The 22,974-nt window shown below is 36.5% G+C and overlaps 1 protein-coding gene across 2 annotated transcripts in view; it reads right to left on the minus strand.

The window, feature by feature from the left end:
• Positions 1-459: 459 nt before the first annotated feature.
• The window catches only part of COMMD10 (COMM domain containing 10), a 79,206-nt gene continuing 56,691 nt past the window's right edge, over positions 460-22,974 (minus strand). Inside the window, exons 6-8 of one of the 2 annotated variants that reach the window (XM_083356267.1) lie at positions 20,196-20,352; positions 4,372-4,431; positions 460-3,807 (exon numbers count right to left, since the gene is read on the minus strand). In XM_083356267.1, the coding sequence (XP_083212393.1) occupies positions 4,397-4,431; positions 20,196-20,352 (192 nt within the window). In that variant the 3' untranslated portion in view covers positions 460-3,807; positions 4,372-4,396. The remainder of the gene's footprint in view (positions 3,808-4,371; positions 4,432-20,195; positions 20,353-22,974) is intronic. The other variant, XM_083356268.1, reaches the window with a different exon arrangement.

The following is a 22,974-nucleotide window of genomic DNA, read 5'->3' on the forward strand; positions in this document are numbered from 1 at the left end:
AGGGATTTAAAGGGGTTCTGTGGTGAAGAAAAGGTTGAGAACCACAGGCCTAGTGATTAAGACACTAGGCCAGGGGTAGGCAACCTCGGCTCTTTTATGACTCATGGACTTCAACTCCCAGAATTCCTGAGTCAGCATACTGACTCAGGAATTCTGGGAGTTGAAGTCCATGAGTCATAAAAGAGCCGAGGTTGCCTAGCCCTGCACTAGGCTATAAACCAGAAGACTCTTGAGTTGCAGGCCTGCCTTAGGCATGAAAAACAGCTGGGTGACCATGAGCCAGTCATTCTCAGTGCAACCCACCTGACAAGGATGTTATTGTAGGGAAAATAGGAGGAAGGAATATTAGGTATGTTTGCTTTGACTTCTTTATAAAAAAAGTAATAAAGGTGAGACAATAAATAAATAAATACATAAATAGCAGATCAGTAAAGATAATTGTGCAGCAAAATCTTGTATTGACTTGTTTTATTTTAACATTCAGGCAGTATAAATACTTCAACATCTAAGAGTCTTTGGAAATGTGAAATTGTTTTAGCCCCTTATTCCTCAGTAACATTATAGTCAATAATGCACAGATTGCTAAAGCATGCAGGAATATGGAAGTACCAATCCCCACCATCTAAAGCATCTACAGTATAAGTTATTTTAAGATTTCCATCCACACATCATTTGTTTTTTTGGGGGGAAAAAACAATTATCAGCCATGTTAACAGAATTTAGCATCTTGAGTTGCAATACTTAAAAGTATATTAGCCTAAATATACATGAACTATGAGAGTCTAGTCCTGACTGTTTGAAAATTATATATATGAACAATTTGGAAAAGTAGATAATTGAATAGGTTTAATAATCTGATAAATTTATCAGTTTATCATAGTCTCCAGGCTAAATGAAACTAGATGAATCAACAACATGGTTTGTGCTTGTTTTCAACTATGCCTCAAAATTAATTTTGCTTAATGACTCTATACATCCATATTGTCTACAAAATAGGTAAAGCAAAACTGAAGGTTATTCCTAATTGACTGGGGCGAATTTGAAGTGAGTTTAAGAGTTTGCACAAATTATTATTTAGCCTGATTTTTAATGTAAGCAAAAAGTCATTCTGCAGTGCATGTTTGGGTATTTTTCAGTCAAAAGAGGAAAGTTGCAGAAGCATGTGTTAATGTGCCAATCAATAATGGCTTGACTTGAATACTACAAACCAATTTCTCTCTGAATCATAATATCTAATTTAGTCACATAATAATCTGTTATTACACTTTCTCCCTATAAATATAACCTTTAAAGGTTTTAGACTGTAAACATTTTTCAGTTACCCTACACTGCTTTACACTGACCTACATTAAGTTTATTTATAGAATAAACTTGCAAAGAAAAATAAAACTTTGGGGTTAATTTAGTTGCACTCCATTAATAGGACCAAAGGCATTTATGCCCCAAAGTCCTTTCCAGTTTTTTTTTTTATAAATGACTAAATCATCCATAGGTTATGTCACTCATGGCAATGCCATTAGGGAAGTACTGCTCACTCAAATATCAAGGCAGCAACTTCTGCCCAGTTTTGGCTGCCTCTTTTATGATTTTCTCATATCATCTGTGTATACACACACCTAAGACATTGGTGGTGAAGAGGTTGCTAATTCATCGTTAGTGCTGGAGATCTCCTTTTCCTTTGTGCCCTGAGCCAACAAATTAGACACAATGTTAGGTTCCCTCTTCAGACAAGATTCAAGTCCATGATCCGTATAGTTCTCCATTCACCATATTAGTAACAGGAAGCAGGTGACTTATATACGGTCACTGATAATCTCCTAGCAGGGTTAGAGACAGCGGGAAGATCTCTGTTGCAGAAATCATCCACTTTAATCCATCAGTTACTATCTGTCTGGAAGGCCCTCTCTAGAAGGCCACCTGGATGTAAGATCAGAACTGTTTCAAGCCTTGGCCTCAGACCCTTCTGAATCTTTTGTCAAGAGAGGATGGAGACCTGCCCGAAGATATAATTAAGACATCTGCTTCCTCAACTTGCCTATCCTTCACTGCTGTAATGATTGCAAACTTTAAAACAAAGATAGATGTGTCACTCTGAAATCTATGTGGTTTCTCTATTGTTACTCTCTCTCCACTGGATCCTGCCATCTACTGTGATGCTAGAGAGAAGACATAAAGAAAATTGCTCACTACTCTGAAGAGGGGAAAAAATACTTCATAGCTTTTGTGACCCCTTCTTCTGCTAGAAGCCTGATCGCTGCAGCTGGGCAGCTTCTCCACTGGCTTTGATTGTCCGCTTGTGTGTGTGTGACAAAGGTCCTTGTTCATGGGAGAGCCTTCAGTTCCTATACAAAGCACTCTGTATTTGTTCACGCTGCTCTGTCACTGACCTGGAGGGAGTTACGTCTCCACATGATGGCAAAACTCCTACTTTTTGTATCAAAGAGGTGAAGTTAATCGTTCTGTTGGGTCCATTTTATATTTGAATGGCATTTTGTTTCTGGCATTGTCCAATGAAGCATTTCTCCAGGTAAACTGATCCGTAAACTGCATAACCATAATAAATTACTTGAGTTTGTGGGTAAACAAATTAAAAAAAGCATTTTCCTTTTACTGATCCAGTTACGGGATGCATGAATTCTTGCAAAAAAAAGTGAAGTCCCCTAATGAATACGAGAAAGGTGCTGCTGTGCTCACCTCAGGTGCCGTACATTTCCATATTATTTCTGAAATTTGCTCAAACCTACTCTAAGTATGATATCGTAGATGTACCACAGCAATGTCAATTAATTATTGCACCAAGGACACTTGGCAGAGACACCTCCTGCAACGACTTTTAATTGGCATTGTTAAATGCACTTATTGGTGTAACCAGCAGCTACTTTTTGAATGAAAATGAGAAACCTAGGGAAAGCTAGGAAATGCAAAATATTACCCATAGTTACCTTTTCCAATTACTAAGGTAATGTGTGCATTATAACTCAGTGGCTTCTTACCATTAAGGCACCCTAAAATGCACATCAACAATAGTTTCCGCCGTCATTGCAGCACTGGACCTCATCCTCAATGCTTTGGATTTACTAAAAAGGGCCTTGTTTTTTAACTTTAATTTCTTTCAAGCTGGGAAACTATAAAATCAAATCTTGATGGTAAAATGTTGATCAAGTAAACAACTGAATTTCTTAAGAAATTTTCATTATTCTGTTTTTGATGCGTGAGAGGGCAATTGTCCTTTAAAGCATTTTAGCAATTACTGAAGCATTCAAAAACAAGCAAACCTTGCTATTTGTCATAGTTGGAAAATCTGGCAGCAAATTCAAAGGCATTAAGTAATAAACCAAAATAGTCCAAAGTCAGAATACTCTTGTACTGTTGTTCTTATGGGTACGATATCAGTATGAGAGCCAATGTTTTAGCAATTTAATTATCTTTTTCTACTGTTTAAGCATACTTTGGATAATAATTACGTGAAGTTTATTATGCTACAGTATTACATAAACTGCTATCTTCAATGTAAATACAAAGCACAAAAACTGCAGACTTCATCATTCAAAATCTGCACAATAATATAGTACATTGCTTCATTTAAAGTTGAATACCATGTAGTCACATGAAACCAAAACTTTCTTAACAATGATTTCATTTACCTAATGATCAAAGAAACCTAAATTATTTATTGACAGTTGAATATTTCGACAAATATATTCAGCCGATATATCTTCAGTATCAAAACAGTTGGAATGTGATGGAGAAATTAATCTTTGCATAGTATCACGTCAGCGAATCCAGTTGCATTTGTATTGTTTCCAACTATTTGATCAAAATAAAACAAAAAAGGTATTTAGGAACATGAAAATGGAAGAGAAATGATAAAAATATGCAAATTAAATATAACCATACATTGATGAGATAATTCTTCATTAATAAAGCAAAAAATCATTATCCCATTATTTAAAGCTGACTTTTTAAAAAATTGTCCAATGACAATTTATCCTGTATAAATATGTGTTTGCAATTTGGAAACCTATGGTTATGACTGGGTGAATTCATCACCTGAATAAAATGTAAATAAATATGTTTTACTGATTTAAGCTTTTCAGAAATTCTTGCCCTTTTGGTTCTTGTTAGAGGTAACTACAAGTTGTAGCAAACACCCATTTTGTTCAAAGTCATTTGAAACAGCAAATGTAAATCTTCTTTTTACAAGATATAATTCAGAAGATCTTTGCTTTGAGGGAAGAAGGCATTATGTGTTTACAAGAAAAGCTCCAAGCAAGAACAACTCAGAACCATAGAGTTGATTAAATAAAGTCTTATTAAAGCAAAGGAAATGTTATCAAATGCTGGAAAATCTATTAAAACACCAATACAGACCTTGTTATAGAACTCAAATAGTTCTTTATGATTGAATTCCACAAATATTTTCTCCATATTCTGTGAAAGACAAAAAGATGGGCAATAAATTAGTCCACACAATATAATGCTGTCTGTACCTTCAGCCTATGGCAAACAGTTACTGTAGTTCAGTAATTTCCTTCAAAGGACAAGTTAACCTGTATAAAAATGTAAAAATAGCAAAACCCCAACCTTTTTTCACACTGTATATTCATGATTACAACAACAACAACAAAAATCATTCCCATTTTTACTTATTTCTTTGGAAGTTATTCTCTAAATCATAACAAAATAGATGGCTAGAAAAAAATTATTAATTTTTGTAACATTTATAAAACACCAAATGATATTTCATCTCTCCCAGATGTCCTCTGATAGTCAGTAAATGCCATTATAACAAGACATTGGAGGCTGTGCATGTGACTGAACTCACTGATCCATTACGGTGATATGCAAGCATATATTTAACATTTCACATTAATTTAACTGTTAATATCTTATCATGCTGAGCTCTCTATAGACATTTACCCAGACCTCCAACCAAAGAAGTGCTTTTAAAACTATTTTTAAATATTAAAGACAAAATCAGCTCACGATGGGAAACACAGTGGATGAGGCAGATGGCCGGTAATAACTTTCTGCACCAATAAATATTGCCTGATTTCTTGGCTCATGGCTACGCAAACATGGTGTTTTGCATTTCTAAACTTGTATTTATTTCATTTTCTGTATCCTTTGCCTATGTCATATTTCATTTGAGATAAAGAAGTATGTTTCAAAAGTGTTAATTTTTCTATAAAGACAGTAATTCTGTACTAACTATACAATATTCTTCATCATAACTGCTCAGGAACATCTATAGCACTCCTACCTTAGCATCTCAACAACCCCATCAATAGGTCAGATAGTAATTTACCTGGAATCGTACAGGTCATACTGTATGTCCTCTCACTCAGATTCAACACTCTAACCTTTACATAATGTTAGGTCTTCTATTTCTAACAGAATTTTTGCTAGTCAATTTTTGCGAGTCAAAATTTTGCTAGTCAAGTAACATTGGACATCTGTTAATCTTATACTTCTGGTGTTACTTCAGCTTTTTCAATTTTATTTTCATTTTTTATTTCCTTAAATATGTTCATTTTTCATTTTAATTATAAGATTTTACAGTATTTGGGCATATTAAGGGTTACTTCATTCAATCAGCCTAAAATATCTATTCATGTAACCTTCATCCCAAGGTTTGTACAAAGATTAGGAACTTAGAACTACAAGTAATCCTCAAATTTGACCAAAATTGGGTGAACTTTTGTTGCTAAGCCAAGATGGTTGTTAAGTAACTTGCACTCAATATTACAAACTTTTTTGCTAGGGTTGTTAATTAAATCCATCTACCTTCATTGACTTTGCTTTTTGGAAGCAGCTGGGAAGTCGCAAATGATGATCATGTGACCCAAGAATGCTGTAACCATCATAAATGCATGAGGGTTGCCAGGTACCCATATTATGTTCATGTCAAGTTTCCGACGTATGGGCTTTTCAAGTGACTATGAGGCATTGTTTACCTTAAAAGTCCTTTATTAGCCTAATACACTGACAAATGCTTGCTCAAAGGAAGCTGGAATCTGAAATCTCCGCCCCTTGCACAATATATTAAAACACAATTCTCCACCTTACTAATTTTGTCATTAATCATATTCTCCAATTAATTTAAAGAATCAGTTTCTCTTCCGTTAGAAGACCTGCCAAAGCCTTTTCTTCTTAGTGAGAGAAATGGCCTTGAAGGTGCATTCTTACTCATCCCCCCTCCTAACCTTAAACTAAAGCAATACACTAGTCTTAAAGCAATACACAAGTTTAACATATGAAACAGCTACTTCTTCATCTCTTGTCAAGCAATAACATTCGATGTTAGCAGAGTTGACAGTTCATGTGACTGCAGGAATGCTGCAGCAGTTGTTAATGTAAGGACCAGTGACAAATCACTTTTTCAGCATCATCGTAACTTTGAACAGTCAATAAATGAATGGTCATAAGTTGAAAATGCTAAAATATGAAATCCATTGTATGGATATGAAAGACTGAAAGATGAAACTAAAGCAATTCCTCCCAGTGAAGAGTTATGATGCACTGTACAGGCATATTTGGCATGGCAAGAAAGTAAAACGGATTCTGTGGATTCAATTCTAACACTAGCACAATGATTTCCAAGTAGTGGGAATACTTTGAAATTGATATTAAGAGATAATAAAAACACTGGGTCCAGTATGTTCAGCACATGGCCTCCTCCTCTTTTCTGCGGAAAAAGGTCCCATTCTAGTAATTAAAGGAAACTCATATCTATGTCAGAATCTAGTCTTACCCTAAAGAAGGAAATAAAGCATTATGCTCAAAATAGGATACAGAATAAAAAATAGAAGTGCTACAGTTGCAGTCTGTAATGACTCCTCTCTAATAAAGAACATAAAATGTTTTTTTAAAGGAAAAATGTAAAAGATTCTGATAGCCCACAAAATGAAAATAAGTTTATGTTGGCCTATGACCACAATAAACTCTTCATTCATTCCAAAAATAAGTTAACAAGTGCTACTTGCAGGAAATGGGGATACATTTCTAAAAAAATTCCATAGATTGTCATCTCCATCTGAGTCAATATTCATATAATTCCAAAAACAAAACTGCGCCTCTATTTTGGGAAATATTGCTATTTATTCACACTAAATAAAAGTGTAATCAGTTTGCTAACTGTCAAATGAATTTTGGTGCTGGATAGCATGTGCTCCTAAGCTGCCAAAAAGTTGACAGTTTATAAATGTAAAAGTTTATAAAAGAAAGTAACTTAAAATTTATACATATAACAAAAGAAAAGAAAAACCTCAGACAAGTCATTTTTATACAACAGGAATACTGTTATTTGAAAGGCTAGCATAAAGGTTTGCTTTATATTTTAAATTAGAATTAGGTGTGATCCACCTGACAATTAGGAAATTTAAAACTTCTCATACGTGCCTCTAAATCTGGCTGGTCAAACAGTAAATTGGGGAGAACATTTGTTCTTAGATGAAAGTGATTATCTAGATCTATTTCCATTTGGTTTCAGGACTGCTTATGGAACAGAAACCATATTGGCTGTTGTGTGGGGATGAAAGAGAGGGGGAGTACCACCCTATTAGTCTTTATGGGACTCTCGTCAGCTTTCTATACTATCAAGTATGGTCTCTCTTGCGTAGACTATCAAAGTTGGGATATGGGGGTATGTATTACACCAGGGATTTTCAACCAATGGTACAGGTACCAGCTGTGGTACATTGGCACCGCACAGGTGGTACGCGACCATCCTAGAAAAGTGGTAGCGGGGGAGGGGAATGAGCTGAACCGGTGGCAGCACCGCACAAGCCTGAGTGAGAGATGGCTGGAGCTGCAGGGCTGTCAGGGCTCAGCGGAAGCACCAGGATCAGCACCAGGCTCCAGCTGGAGCTTGACGCTGATCATGGCGCTTCTGAGCCCAGAAGAAGCGCCGATCAACTGGAATGTTGCAACATCTCTAGGGTCTTGTGATTTACATTCAGATGCTTGGCAACTGATTCATATTTATGACAGTCATAGTGTCCCAGGGTCATGTGAAGTGACCAAAACCTGCTGCAACCACCCAGCAGATGGAGAGAATAAAAACGAAACACCCCCCACCCCACCCCAGCTGCCAATCCTCAACAGAAATGCTCACAACAATGAAAACCTCAGACAGGAGGAAGAGCGCCGCCAGGCAGGCAGGCAGGTATCTTGCTCAGCTATGGCTTTGGGGGCACTTTTTTCAGTGCCATTGTAACTTCAAACAGTCACTAAGCGAACTGTTGTAAGTCAAGGACTATCTGTACTTCATCACTTTTTTTGGGGGGGGAGTCATCAAGTTTTTGATACCTTGCTAGGTGACTGGTGGTACTCGGATGCTGCCATATCCTAAAAGTAATACAGTGGGTGAAAAGGTTGAAAAGCCTTGTATTACATTATACTGTAATACTTCCACCCACTATTTGGGTGACCATTTCCAAAAGGTAGTGACAGGAGATTATTCTTCCGCCTTGTGGAGTTATAGGGAGTAGTAAAGTCCCTCGGGGCTCCACTTTACTCCCTCTGCTGTTTAACATCTCTATAAAACTGCTGGCAAGGTTATCCAGAAGTGGGCTCAGGTGCCATCAATAGAAGAATGATATCTAGCCCTATATCTCCTTTTCATCTAACACAGGTGAGGTGGTTGGTGTCCCGAGTTAATGCTTCAGCTGGGCAATGGTCTGGATAAAGGCCAATAAACAGAGAGATAAACAGAGAGATGGTGCCCGACCTTCACTCCTTCCGGCGCGATCTGAAGACTTATTTGTTTGAACAAGCCGGCCTGGCCTGATGGGGGATGGGTTGGGTTTTTATTGTTGTTGTAAATATACTTACCTACTGTTTTAGCTTGGGCATTTTGTTTAATTCTTTTTTAACTTTTGTATTTTTGTATTTTTATATGTTTGCTCTGTTCACCGCCCTGAGTCCTTCGGGAGAAGGGCGGTATACAAATAAAATTATTATTATTATTATTATTATTATTATTATTATTATTATTATTATTATTATTATTATTATTATTATTATTATTATTATTATTTAGACAGAATGGAAATACTGTTTGTGGATAGTATATCTGTCCAGCTGAGTGATGCCCTGCCTGTCATGGAGATATTTCCAATTATTCTAAAGGAGCAGTTCTCTATTTTGGGTTGCTGTAATAACAGAATATTAAATGTCTGGTTGTGTTGCACCTCTTTACTTTTCTTATACTCCTGCAAAGTAGGAAAGGTCTGTCTAAGGCTCTTCTGAATGTGGTCTATTGTGGACAGTTATATTTCATTCATCATCACTCTGGTTATGGAAAAATCAAGGTCATCTTCCTTATTCTTATGCAGAGAATAAGGAAGATGACCTTGATTTTTCCATTGCAATGATGACAGAATGACAATTATTTTGTCATTTCCAGATCCAATTCAAAATGCTGGTTTTAACCTTAAAGCCCTAAACAGATAGAAAAGCTGTCTCCCCTGTAGAGCCTTACCTTGTCTCCTTTGGTGGGGGACCTGGAGAGCCTCATTAGGTGACCTTAAGGTCTAGGTCAGGGGTAGGCAACCTTGGCTCTTTTATGACTCATGGACTTCAACTCCCAGAATTCCTGACCCAGCATAGCTAGCTCAGGAATTCTGGGAGTTGAAGTCCATGAGTCATAAAAGAGCCAAGGTTGCCTACCCCTGGTCTAGGTAGATACATACAGGAGAAGGTGCTCCTTGAGATAACCTCTTTAGCTAGGTTTCATCTCAATGGAATTATTTCCATTTTGTATATTACTCATCCATGTTGCAAATTCAGTTTTCTGAATAATTGATTGATTGGTTTTATTTTAAAGCGGACTAGGCTGAAAAGACTGATTTTGTAGAACAGGTACCAGACTTGAAGCAGGAAAATCTCAGCTGAAATCCCAACTCAACTATGAAGCTGACAGGACATCAGCATCTCTTAGGCATCTATTTCATCATAGGAATCTGGGCAACATGTAGATCTAATTTTTTTTATTTAGCATTTTGTCAGACTTTCTTATCTACACTACTTCTTCAATTAGTGCATTCTCTTTTTTCCATTTGTTCTCTAGCATACTTTGAAGATAAACAACAGTTCAAATTATTATGAGCCAAGACTTCATTGTTAGCTTGGGATAGATCTCTATCATAATCTCTACAATTATAGTTTGGATAGAAAAAAACAATGGCTGTCTACTCTTCAAACTCAGAAGGAACACAGGGATCAAGTAGCTATTTCAAATTGTTGAAGAACACATTGCACCTTTTCCCTATTGTAGGTTCATGTGATAATAGATATGTGGATTGATCTCCTTTGTGTGTCACACAGGTTATTCCATGACTCCACTGAATGTGTCAAATATCAAAGAAATCACAATCTGTTATGCAGATATAAAAGATTTGGATGCCTAATAGTGTGTGTTTCCTGTTATAAAGGGCATTATCATTGTGCAGAGAGGTCTTGCTATGAGTGTCATAAGTTTTGAATACCATCATGCAGTCACTTACAGATGGGGTTTCCAAAGGGTGACTACTGCATTTTGAAATCCTCAATCCTAATAGTCAAGATATCCATACTATTAAATCATTCCTTTCAACCAGGCCTTTTTGTGTGAAGGGTAAAAATAAATCTTTTTCCCCGTTTTCTTTTAGTATACATGTCTGAGAGTAACTGTTTTATTTTATTGTTTTCAAATATGATTGTAAATTGCTACAAGAGGCTTTATGGGAAACTGTACAAAGGTTTAAGTAAATAAATGCTTAAGGTTCAAGTAAATAAATATTATTGAGTTTATAAGCTTATAATACTTCTACTAGATGGGATCTTACACTGTGAATAGAATACATGAACATTTTACAGATATTATCAAAGCAAAACAAAGAGCCAATTTACTTTCTTTTTTTACCAGGCCTTTCAAATGGCATCATTTTCCTCTTTTTTCATATTCTTAGAACACAAAGAACAAATCAGGTTACTATTTACTTTATTTGAATTTGAATAAATTCAAATTAGTGGCAAAATATAACAATACCATTTTTAAAATCACTAGGAAAAAGCTTAGCTGTGGGTATCCTGTGAAATATATTGATTAGAACTGCTTCTGAAAATCATTAAGGCTTGTCATTGTTCTGTAATACTGGTTCTTTCAACTAAGTAAAAAAACAGTGATTCAAGTATACTTGTCTCAACATTCATCTTCTCCAATGATATGTTACAGATTAAAAACTGAACTTTTTAATGGACTTTTTTCTCTCTCTCCAAGCATCTTGTGTCAACTATAAAAGCATGGAAACTTAATTACATTACCTAGAAATCTGAGAGAGAGAAAGGAGTCAAAACAACAAACTGCCTACTTCAGCAATGTTCTATTTGTCTGGAACAGTAATATTTTAATTAGAGGAATGAATTAAGGTACCACTTCATCTTTTAAAGGACATTACTGCTTAAACTAATGAAGGAATTTATAGTAAAAAGGCAAGCTAATGCTTTTCAACAATGTTGTCATCATTTTAGATGAAAGGAAAAGTACATCCCTGAACGTTTCACATTATGTATAAACTAAACTAAACCAAACCACTAAACACACACACACACACACACACACATATATTATGTTAGTTTAGTTCAATAATATTTATCAGTTCTAATATATCTGTCCATCATGTTGTAAATGCTTGCTAAGCTATTCAATCATCAAGTGGAAATCTGAAAACTGTCTATAAATATAGTGACTCCCTAAAGTACAACTAGGGGTCCAAGGTTAGCTTGCTTTGGAGTAGCCAAAGCTTGACATTCTAAGATGATGTAAATTAGGCAAACAAATCAATGCATATTCTATTTCTAAAGCAGGGCATAAAATAAGCGTAGATCAAAATCAATTGAAAGTATGTGACTCAGCTTTAAAATGCAGTATTTGCCAACATACTGACAGAAATTGATGTAAAATTTGGACTAAAATAGATTCAACAGCTTGCCTTTTTTTTGGGAACTGCCGGGAAAGGTATTGCGTAATTAGTAGATGATACTGGATTGACCTGTACCCAAGTGGAATCGGAAGCTTCCCGTGTTATTTCCTCATATTTAAGAGACATACCTAGTAGGTTCTTCACTATGTGTCTTTTCAGTGTGCTGTACTGATTAAGATCCTGGACTGGGACACTACCCTCAACCATAGAAGCACACTGGTGCTTTTGGGGCAGCCATGTTCTCTTAGGTCAGGGGTAGGCAACCTCGACTCTTTTATGACTCCTGGACTTCAACTCCCAGAATTCCTGAGCCAGCCAAGCTGGGAGTTGAAGTCCATGAGTCATAAAAGAGCCGAGGTTGCCTACCCCTGTCTTAGGTCAAGCCACCTCACAAAACTATTGTTATCTTTGAAGGGGTTAAAAAATAATATTCTTAAAAATTTAGTAAAGGAATATACAAAGTTGGCTTGTTCAATCAAGGCTAAAATAGAAAATTAGATACATCTGTTTTCCCTTATCGGGCCCTGCTTGTTAAAGAATGATTGATGAGGACCCTGTTTTTTATGGGGAGAAGAGACTTTACCTCGTATTTAGAGATAGCAATAAGCTGTTTCAATTGCTTCTACTAGCTGGAACGAAGGGGGAAGGTTCTTTTCTTTCTTTTCACTTTTCTTTTGTATTTTTATTTTTGTGTTTTGGTAGTTCGAATTAGTTTTCATTCTATTTGTGACTGTTTATAAAATTATTTGGGGGGAAAAAATCAAAACTGCTGTGGGAGCAGATTCCTTGATGAAAGGTACGAGTCTAACAAATGAAGCCATATAATACTGTAAATGTATCATATGGCAACAAGCCTCCCATGAATTAAAATTCAAAATGTTATGACAACATCGTAAATTAGTTGAAAACCGGTGAAAGAAGCATTCACTCAGACAAAATATATGCAGTTCTATTTGTTTACTCAGTTTATATTATTTTAGCTCCAGAAGGCTAGAGCAGTTTTCAGTGCTCAAAACTCTTTTAAAGAGCAGCAGCCAAGACTGCTAGAGGCACTCCGCAAACAGGAATTTTAGGGAGGTAGCCACTGATAATGATATCTCACTCAAAAAGACTGCAATAATAAAGAAGCTACAAACTTTAATTTCCAGGAAAAGCACAGGGCCAAGCAGTGCTCAAACAGGACAGCAAAAACTCTAGCTAAACAGAGGAGACACCCTTGGGTACTATGAAAAAAGCAAAGCTAACCTTTGGGACCAATAAATGTCAATTTATGATTGAGAAATACCTAGAGAGCCAAAAACTAAGAGGAAATGACCCCAAAACTTTGACTGAAGGTGGGGCTATATGACCATCAGGTATATCAAGTCAAGCATCATTGGAGAAGTGAACTGGAGAAATCTCTCCCCTTCTGAAGTTTAAAAATAAAAAAGTGGTAGGCAAGTTATTTGTTATCACGGATGTCTGTTTTAAGGTACATGCTAGTGCAACTCCTAGATTCTGTTATTTTTAATGTCTCTGATCTCTGTACCGTAAGTTTACTGTCTTTCTGCTAACTTCATTCTTATATGCTTTCTTGCACCAAAGCTATTTGAACCTAAAATCTTTCCCATCTGGTTCCAGGCGTAATTTCTCCATAACCGTCTGTGAAGACTGATCTTTGAAGAGATACATTATGATCTCATCGATGCTAAATAAAGTATTTCATTCAATTGTACAATTTTTATACAATCTTATAATTTTTCAAAAGGACAACGCCCGGCCTTTTGTTCACTGGTCAAATGCCACAAGCTTACCAGGCTCAGGAAGTAATAGAATGCATTATTATTGTTATTGTTATCATCATAAAGATTCCCAAATTGATTCTCAATTTACTGGTGAAAAATCTGGTCAGGCTGTAAATGCCCCAAGTGGTAGGATTCCAACCATGGGCATTTCTTTTTTTTTTTCAGGTAGTGGGATAGTGCCAATGAGAAGTCCCGCATAACTCCTAACTAGAAGTTTTGACAAGTCAAGCAGGAGCTAAAGGGCATGGTTGAAAGAAGTCCTTGCCAACCAATTTCTCACAGTGCTCAGTTGTGTTTCCAGATTCTTCCTCACCTTCCCATACTGTAGGAACAGTCTCAAACAGTGGCCCATGCTAATTGTCAGCTCTGGCAGGGAAGAGCCTCTGAGCAATCTAAGTTTCCTTCTTTGAAGGAAGAAGAGGAAGCAATTCCCACAGTCTCTCACATCTGCTCCATTGTTCTACAACAGCTTTGTTAAAAATAGATCAAATGTGGAAATAGGGATGTGATACACATGTTATTGCATTAATACCATCTTTGGGCAGTGGCTGTTATCAAATTTACATAAGCTAATGTTTTCATCTACTCAGTGTTACAGAGTTATATACTCAAATAATACTGCATTTATTCAAAGAAACAGAACTTCATTTACAGGTTCAGAATGACTGCATCAACTTTTAAAGGATGTAACTTCTCTATTGAAAGAGTAATAAATGTGAATTGATGAAGTCTTAAGCACTGGTTGCAGCAAGATCTATGAAGTTAAGTGGGAGTTGACATGAAAAAACAGAAATGAAAAAGTCCAGAGAAGAAAACGAAGATGACAAACTGAACTCTGGCATCAGCAACTGTGTCTTCTGAGTCATTTCTAGTAAATCATGAAAGATGACATACATCTTAGGTTAGGGAACTAATGGAATCCTTGAAAGTCTTAAGTGCAAGGCTAATAAGCAGGTGTGCCATGAAGTCTGCAAATGGAAGCAGAAAGGCTATCAGTGGAATGATACTTAGTTGTAATGTTCACAACGAAAAAATGGAAACAGCTGCAAAGTCTGTTTCTATCTAAAAAATTTTTTAGAAAACCCATCTATTAAATATTATTTATTTTAAGCGTTCATAAAATACATCACTGTCTACCAAGTATAGATCTAAAATTAAAACAATAGTACAATCAAGCAATTACTCATTAAAAGCCAAAGTAAAACATTTTTTAAAAACAAGCCAGGATTATATTTATATTCATCAAAGAAGAAAAACAGTATTGTAATTAATATCTTTTCTAATATCTTGGCTGATCTCAGAGACTAAATAGCTCTGGCTAGTATTTGGACACAGTAGAGTGGGTAGAATTTATGGTAAATATGGTACATGGATTTTTTTTACACATTAAAAATATTTAGTCTAAGCCAGGGGTGTCAAACTCGCAACATCATGTGACGTGTTGTGACATATCACGACTTTTGCCAACAATGGGGTGGGTGCGGTTTCAGCATGATGCATTCAGCCCACGGGCCGGCAGTTTGACACCCCTGGTCTAAGCCAATATTGAACCCAAAACAGATTTTTATTTTTGGATAAGGTTTCTAGAAAGGAAACAAAAGTACTGTAACTTTATTATAAATAAAAGGTGAGCAAAGAAGTTTTCTTAATTATATTGGTCATTATTTTGACATCAAGCTAATGTTATACAGCTGCTACAAGTGTTAATAACACCTGATACTGGAACAAATGCTATGACAGTTTGGTGTGCATGTGTTATTTTGTTGTCTCCTAAAATAAATAAAAAAACAAAATGGTGTTAAAAAACCAAACAGAAAATAAGTGTTATCCCTAATCATCAAATGGCTTATGTTTTTTACAGTTCAAGTAATAATTACGTTTCAGGGGAAAAAATATTAAATCTGTATGGAACACGAGGCACAAATCACATTTTAAAAAGTACATGTGACACATAATTTAATGCAGATGAACGTTCACAGAATATTTCATACAGTAAATTCAAATTTCAAACTATTTTTAAAGCAGAGTCTACAGTCTTATTTGAATTCCTTCTCTTTCCCAGTCAGAGCTGAAGAAGCTTCTTGGATGAGAAGCAAAACATCTTCAAAGAAAAACAAAGTCCAGTTGCCTCATGAAAAAGCATCTTTGCGGAAACTATGACCTGGATGACTGAGAATCTCCATAGACACCCTTTTCTTTCCTTTTCAGAAATGCAGTCAATCAGCAAGCCCGTCTGTCCATTCTAAGAAAGTTAATTTCAGTGACCAGATATCAATTCCTCTACATGAAAATAAGAAAACTGGCATTTCATTAAATACATTTAACTAGATCTGGGAAACAAGATGATACCTTTATTCTATAAGTTTTATTAAAATATATGTTAAAGGTAAAGTTTCCCCCGCGTGCTAGTCGTTTCCAACTCTAGGGGCCGGTGCTCATCTCCGTTTCAAAGCCGAAGAGCCAGCGCTTGTCCGAGGACGTCTCCGTGGTCATGTGGCTGGCATGACTAGATGCCAAAGGCGCATGGAACATTGTTACCTTCCCACCGTAGTGGTCCCTATTTTTCTACTTGCATTTTTACGTGCTTTCGAACTGCTAGGTTGGCAGAAGCTGGGACGAGTAACAGGCGCTCACTCTGTTACGCGGCACTCGGGATTCGACCCACCAAACTGCCGACCTTCTGATCGACAAGCTCAGCGTCCTAATCCACTGAGCCACTGTGTCCCTTCATATGTTAGACACACATATATGTTAGACACACATATATTTGAATTAATTTTTTAATCAAAACGCTTATAGTACTTTGTAGTCAATACAAAGTGGGCCAGTAGCAGACAAGATATATTTAAAAATAATGTTATTAGTATGGACTGTCTGTGGAAGAGATTGCACATTTATAAAGCAAAAAGGCTGCTAATCGTTTTCTTCAAAATGTTAGTCTGAATCTTCCTCAGATGAACTCAGCTCAAATGATTATTTTAAATCAATTGTGATTATACTATTATTATTCTATACATATATGCCTATAATACATCAGAGATCTTCCTAGCAATATGGGAAAAGAAAAAGATACTGAAGATACTGTATTATTTTCTTGGGCATTTAAATCGTATGAAGAAATTGCTATGTAGTATGCAACATCACAAACATCAGACGAGTATTCTAGTCTTCAAAGAAAAGGAAGGCAAGCACTAATGATCAAAGAACAAAAGGAGAAAGGAAAGCCAGGGAGGAAAATCTGTATTAAGCAAAGTGTTCTTGAAAAAGGTGCCCATCTCAAATGGGTTGGACCTCATTAGCAACATTTTTCTTTCTTCACTAGCACCTTAGATTTCAACAAGTAGTAATGACATATTCTGCAAAAAAAATACAAGAAAGATTCTAAACCAGGGGTGTCAAAATGCCGGCCCCGCGGGCTGGTTTCATCATGCCGAAGCCACGCCCACCCCATTGCTGGCAATGGAAAAAGAGTCGTGATACGTTGCAACACGTCACGTGACATGGCGAGTTTGACACCAGTGTTCTAAACCATTTTTGAGTCTGTAGTCCTAAAGTAAAAGTAACATGCCTTTTAAGTCAAATTTATTTTTCAGTGATTTCATGAACATATATTTATTTTAATTTAATTCCATTTTATATCCCGCCCTTCTCCGAAGACTCAGGGCGGCTTACAAGCTTAGCAGTAGCCTTCATTCTATGTATATGCCTGCTTATTAGGGCTTTCACGCACATACCCAAGCGGCATTATTACAAAGTCAGCTTAATTGCCCCCAACAATCTGGGTCCTCATTTTACCTACCTGGGAAGGATGGAAGGCTGAGTCAACCTTGAGCCTGGTGGGATGCGAACCTGCACTAATTGCAGGCAGCTGGTGTTACTTAAGGAGGCATTAGCCCACTGCTCCACCAAGGCTCATGTAGCTTTCTTAGTAAACATACAAAAGTGGTTTGCTTATGTCTTCTCTTGACATTTTTTCTAATCTAATTTCTAATCTGACAAGTGCAGTTCCTATCCTAATGCTGATTACAGGTTGTCCTTGCTTAATGGCCATATGTTTAGTGAGCCCTCAAACGTACAACAGTACTGAACAAGTAGTTGTAGCTGTTGCAGGGTCTCAGCCATGTGACTGCAATTTGGGTGCTTGGTAACCAGTTTGCAATTACAGATGTTGCAGCATCTCTCACTCATGTGATCCCCATATGTCACCTTCCTTGCTGGCAAAATCAATGGGAAAGCTGGAAGGGGTCACAAGTGGTAACCACATGACATCATGCTTAATATGCATGATTAACTTAACGACAACAACTAGAAGAACTGAAACTGGTGTCACTAAGCAGTATGGTCATGTGTGTGACATTTTACAATCACATTAGTGTCCGAAATTGCTGTTACCATTGTTAAGCAATAATTACCTGCATGTACAGCCCTGTACATAATAAAGGCTGTCTAGATGCATTTCTACTTTATTTCAAGTATTAGTTGTGCTACCAATACAATCCTAGACCAGTGTTTTTCAACCTTCACCATTTTAAAATGCATGTACTTCAACTTCCAGAATTCCTCAGCCAACAAGACACTCTTTTCCTACAAAAGAGGTTACCATACAGTTTATTTTGTCCTTCAGAGACCATGTTCTGTATTCTACTGCCCTTCACGTGCATAGCTAGTAGTAATGAAAAACATAAACCGATCAGTTGTGCCAGAATTGCAAAAGTTCCTCCTTTGGGCCTTTTTTGCCTTTAGAAGGATAGCAAAGATGTTCTTTTTCCAGGAATTCAGATTGTTATAACAATATTTCTTTTCTCTGCTGCCCTGATGGTTTTAATATGGAGACAATTTTAATTCTCCCTTTTTACATTGTTTTTAACATTACAAACTTGCTAAAGGGCATTCACAGCCAAAGGGTGAAGTGGAAATCTCTAAAAAAATAAATATTAAATACATTAAAATAAATTAAAGAAATGAGGAATAGTGGAAGATTCCAGAAAAGATTATATAATGTTTAATAAGATTTCTGAAGTCAGGGAAGACATTCTGAGCCCTCCCCTTCCATGACTGAACCCAAGAGGTTAAAAAACCTTCCTTTGAGGTTGATTTAGTGAAGGAATTTGGCTTCATGCTCCTCTTTAAAGGGCAATCTCTTATACAAATATTTATATAGACATCCAAGCATTAAATCTATGCCATCAGTCAACTATACAAAGTGTATGCATTTATTATTCAGCCCTTGCTCCTTTAACACATACAAAACAGAAAATCAGGATAAAATAAACTTCCCTTTGCATATGTGATAAATCACTGGCTGTTCAAAATACATAATTGGCTTCCACATCTGAGGAGACATACAAGTGCTTTAGAAAGTCCAATAAATCATAATATATCATGACAAGAAATGAACCAGAGTATTTCACAGGCTTCCCTGCATATTCTCTTGTTTTCAAATGCAGTCCTGAGATCGCTTCTGGTTTTGATTGTTATTTGATTGAACTTTACAATATGCTTAATCTTAACTAAGATTTATCTCTAATAAGGCAATTTCAGACTATAAGTCTAAACTGATACAGTAAAAATGCATCCAGTATAATAGTTCAATGCATTAGTTCTTCCAACTAAGTACTGTTTTTTGATGGCCAAAAATTCTACGTAATGTTTGCTGGGTTGATTTCTCTGATGTCTAACATGCATTTAATGAAATGCATCTGGCTTTACGGCAGAGTTTATTCTTACATGTCTCCTTCTCCCCACTGTATTGTACTGGACTGTGAAAACAACAGCATTTTAGTACTGTAATCAAAATATTGCCACACATATAACTATAAAAATAATACACACTATTTGTTGATGAGAATGGCATTTATTCTTTACTTGCCACTATTTCATTCATTAGGATTTGTGATAAGAATAGTGATACCAAAATCCTGTACCAACAGAAATGCACAAGCATTTTAAAAAGGTCAGGTAAAACATGAGCAATTGCCCAGGCCATTTTTTTTTCCTTTTAAATATCCTTTAAAGTCTATCACAGGTCTACAGCATTAGGTTTTATAACAAGAACCTCTCCCAGAGATAACAGACAAAAGTTTTAAATAAAACTTTGGAGGAATGCCACTCAACAAAACACCCCCTCTAGTATAATACATACTGATTAGATTAAAGACCAACCTTTGTCCACAGGTAAATTATCTTTACTTTTCATAAATAAAAGCCTGAGAGTTTGTTGCTGTATTACTAAGATAATACTGGGGAAAAATTAACTGTACATCATCAAAAGAGGAAAGGACAGCTTTCTTTAAATGACATACTATAACTGTAGTCTGTATGTTTTAGAGTCACTGGGCATATGTGGACTCATATCACAGATACTCTCACAACATGGTTGCTATAAAGCCAGTCCTCAAACCTTAATTTACCAGAAAGTGAACTGCTGAGGAATGTTTTCACCCACCTCTTCCAGTCTGCAGGATGCTTCTTCTCACTGCCAGCCTATCTTTGCCTCTTTTCTGGCAGGTGGATAAACTTTCAAAACAACAATACTCACGCCCAAGCCTAGGCTTTCTACTTTTATTTTCTAAGATTTCTGAAGGGGTTTCACGGGGCCATTCCTGCAAATAATAATGCCAGAAGCTGGGATTTTGTTTTCAATATGCAAGCTCTGCATTTAAAATTAAAATAATCTAAATAAAATTAGTATGTGCAGCAGAGGACCTGGCAAATGCAGATACCATATTAGGGAGCTACTAAAGTTATTATACTAATATTGACCACTCAAATTTTTATTTCCAATTTTGCATCTAGCTTTGTTATTTCATTTCAGGTAATCCTCAACTTATAACCACAAGTGAACTCAAAGTTTATATTGCTAAGTGAGATAGTTGTTAAGTGAATTTTGTCCCATTGTGCAACCATTCTTGACACAGTTGTTAAGTGAATCACTGCAGTTGTTAAGTTAGTTTCATGGTTGTTAATTGAATCAGGCTTCCCCATTGACTTTGATTGTCAGAAGTCATGAAAAGGACACTGCAACCGTCATAAATATGAACCAGTAGTCAAGCATCTGAATTTTGGTTATGTGACCATGGGGAGACTGCCAATCAAAGATTACCTGTATTACAAAGAAAAAAATGACGGTCGTTCATCAACAAACCACAACTAAATTCCTTCTCCAAGCAAATTTCTCCACCCATTTTCCAATCTTTAGTAAACATTCTACAAGAATATACAAATTTTACCTATTTTAACTGTTGTGGTTTTGCTTTCAATTGTTTCCTCCAATTTGCTGCAAACATGACTATCTTGATCCTAGAGATATTATTTTTTAAGATCCATCCATACTCTGGGCTGCATACTTGTAACTATTTTTCTAACAAATTATCGGCTCTCATAGCCAGCAAGTATGCATCATTTGTGTGTATATTCACATCGCCAAACACACAGGAAGCATGTCCCCCCCGTTTGTTTTAGGATTAGAACCATTTAAAAATGAAGTAGTAGTAGTAGTAGTAGTTGGAAGGGACCTTGGAGGTCACCTAGTCCAACTCCTTGCTCAGGCAGGAAACCCTATACCGTTTCAGACAAATGGCTGTCCAGTCTCTTCTTAAAGACTTCCAGTGTTGGAGCATTCTCAGCTGCTGGAGGCAAGTTGTTCCATTGGTTAATTGTTCTAACTGTCAGGAAGTTTCTCCTTAGTTCTAGGTTGCTTCTCTCCTTGATTAGTTTCCATCCATTGCTTCTTGTCCTGCATTCAGGTGCTTTGGAGAATAGCTTGACTCCCTCTTCTTTGTGGCAGCCCCTGAGATATTGGACACTGCTATCATGTCCCCCCTGGTCCTTTTCTTCATTAAACTAGACATACCCAATTCCAGCAACTCTTCCTTATATGTTTTAGCCTCCAGTCCCCTAATCATCTTTGTTGCTCTTTTTTGTACTCTTTCTAGAGTCTCAACATCTTTTTACATTGTGGTGACCAAATCTGGATGTAGTATTCCAAGTGTGGCCTTACCAAGGTATTGTAAGTTGGTATTAACACTTTATGTGATCTTGATTCTATCCCTCTGTTAATGTAGCCTACCACTGTGTTGGCTTTTTTGACAGCTGCAACACACTGCTGGCTCATATTTAAGTGATTGTCCACTAGGATTCTGAGATCCCTCTCATAGTTACTACTATTGAGTGTCTAGTTGTTCTGAAAAAACAACTTCCATCATTTCCCATAGCTTCGCCCACAATAATCCTACCCCACTAGATGGTGCCAGGTTGGAGAAAACTAAACAATGCTACCCACTGTGACCAAATATTTCATCTTAAGATTCATATCAACTCATTAAAGTGTTTGTATAGCTCATCCTTGAGTGACAAACCAGGTAAGAAAAAGAAGAAAAAGTGTATGTACAGATAGTCCTCAACTTATCACCCCAATTGAGCCCAAAATGTATGTTGCTAAAGGAGACATTTGTCAAGTGAGTTTTGCCCCATTGTATGACCTTTGTTGCCATAGTTGTTAAGTGAATCACTGCAGTTGTTAAGTTAGTAACGGTTATTAAGTGAATATGGTTTCCCCATTGACTTTGCTTGTCAGAAGGTCGCAAAAGATGATTGCATGACCCTGGGATCCTGGAACTGTCATAAATATGAATCAATTGCCAAGCATCTGAATTTTGTTCATGTGACCAAGGGGATGCTGCAGTGGTTGTAAGTGTGAAAAATGGTCGTAAGTCACTCTTTTCAATGCTGTTGTAACGGACACTAAATGAGCTGATGTAAGTCAAGGACTGTCTGTATTGATTTTGTCTTTGGAAATGGCTTTGATTTAAATTTAGCATTAAGCATGACCAAAAAGGAACAATACAAAACCTGACCTTGGCTAAATAGTGTGTCATCTACCTGTGTTGCTAAATAGTGTATTATCTACCTGTGTTATATTATTCTTCTATCAGTTCCAGCATAATAGCCATCCCTCCCTGCAAAGTATTTCATATAAAGATCCTTTCAGCATCTTTTAGACTTTACAGTTGCTAAAACTACTTTATACCATTAAAATTACACCCATACTTTAACTTAGATTTCTAGAGGGAACCTCACAGAGTTAAAACCCATTTGGTAATAGCCTACTGTGGACTGAGAAGAAAAAGTGCTATAACATAAGCGATAGTGCTTTTAAGTAGGTTACCTGTGTCACATCTTCATGACCCCATGCAGAGAACTGGACAAATGCACACTATATTCTA

Source organism: Vipera ursinii (assembly GCF_947247035.1).
Source record: "Vipera ursinii genome assembly, chromosome: 2".
In the NCBI taxonomy this organism is placed as follows: domain Eukaryota; kingdom Metazoa; phylum Chordata; class Lepidosauria; order Squamata; family Viperidae; genus Vipera; species Vipera ursinii.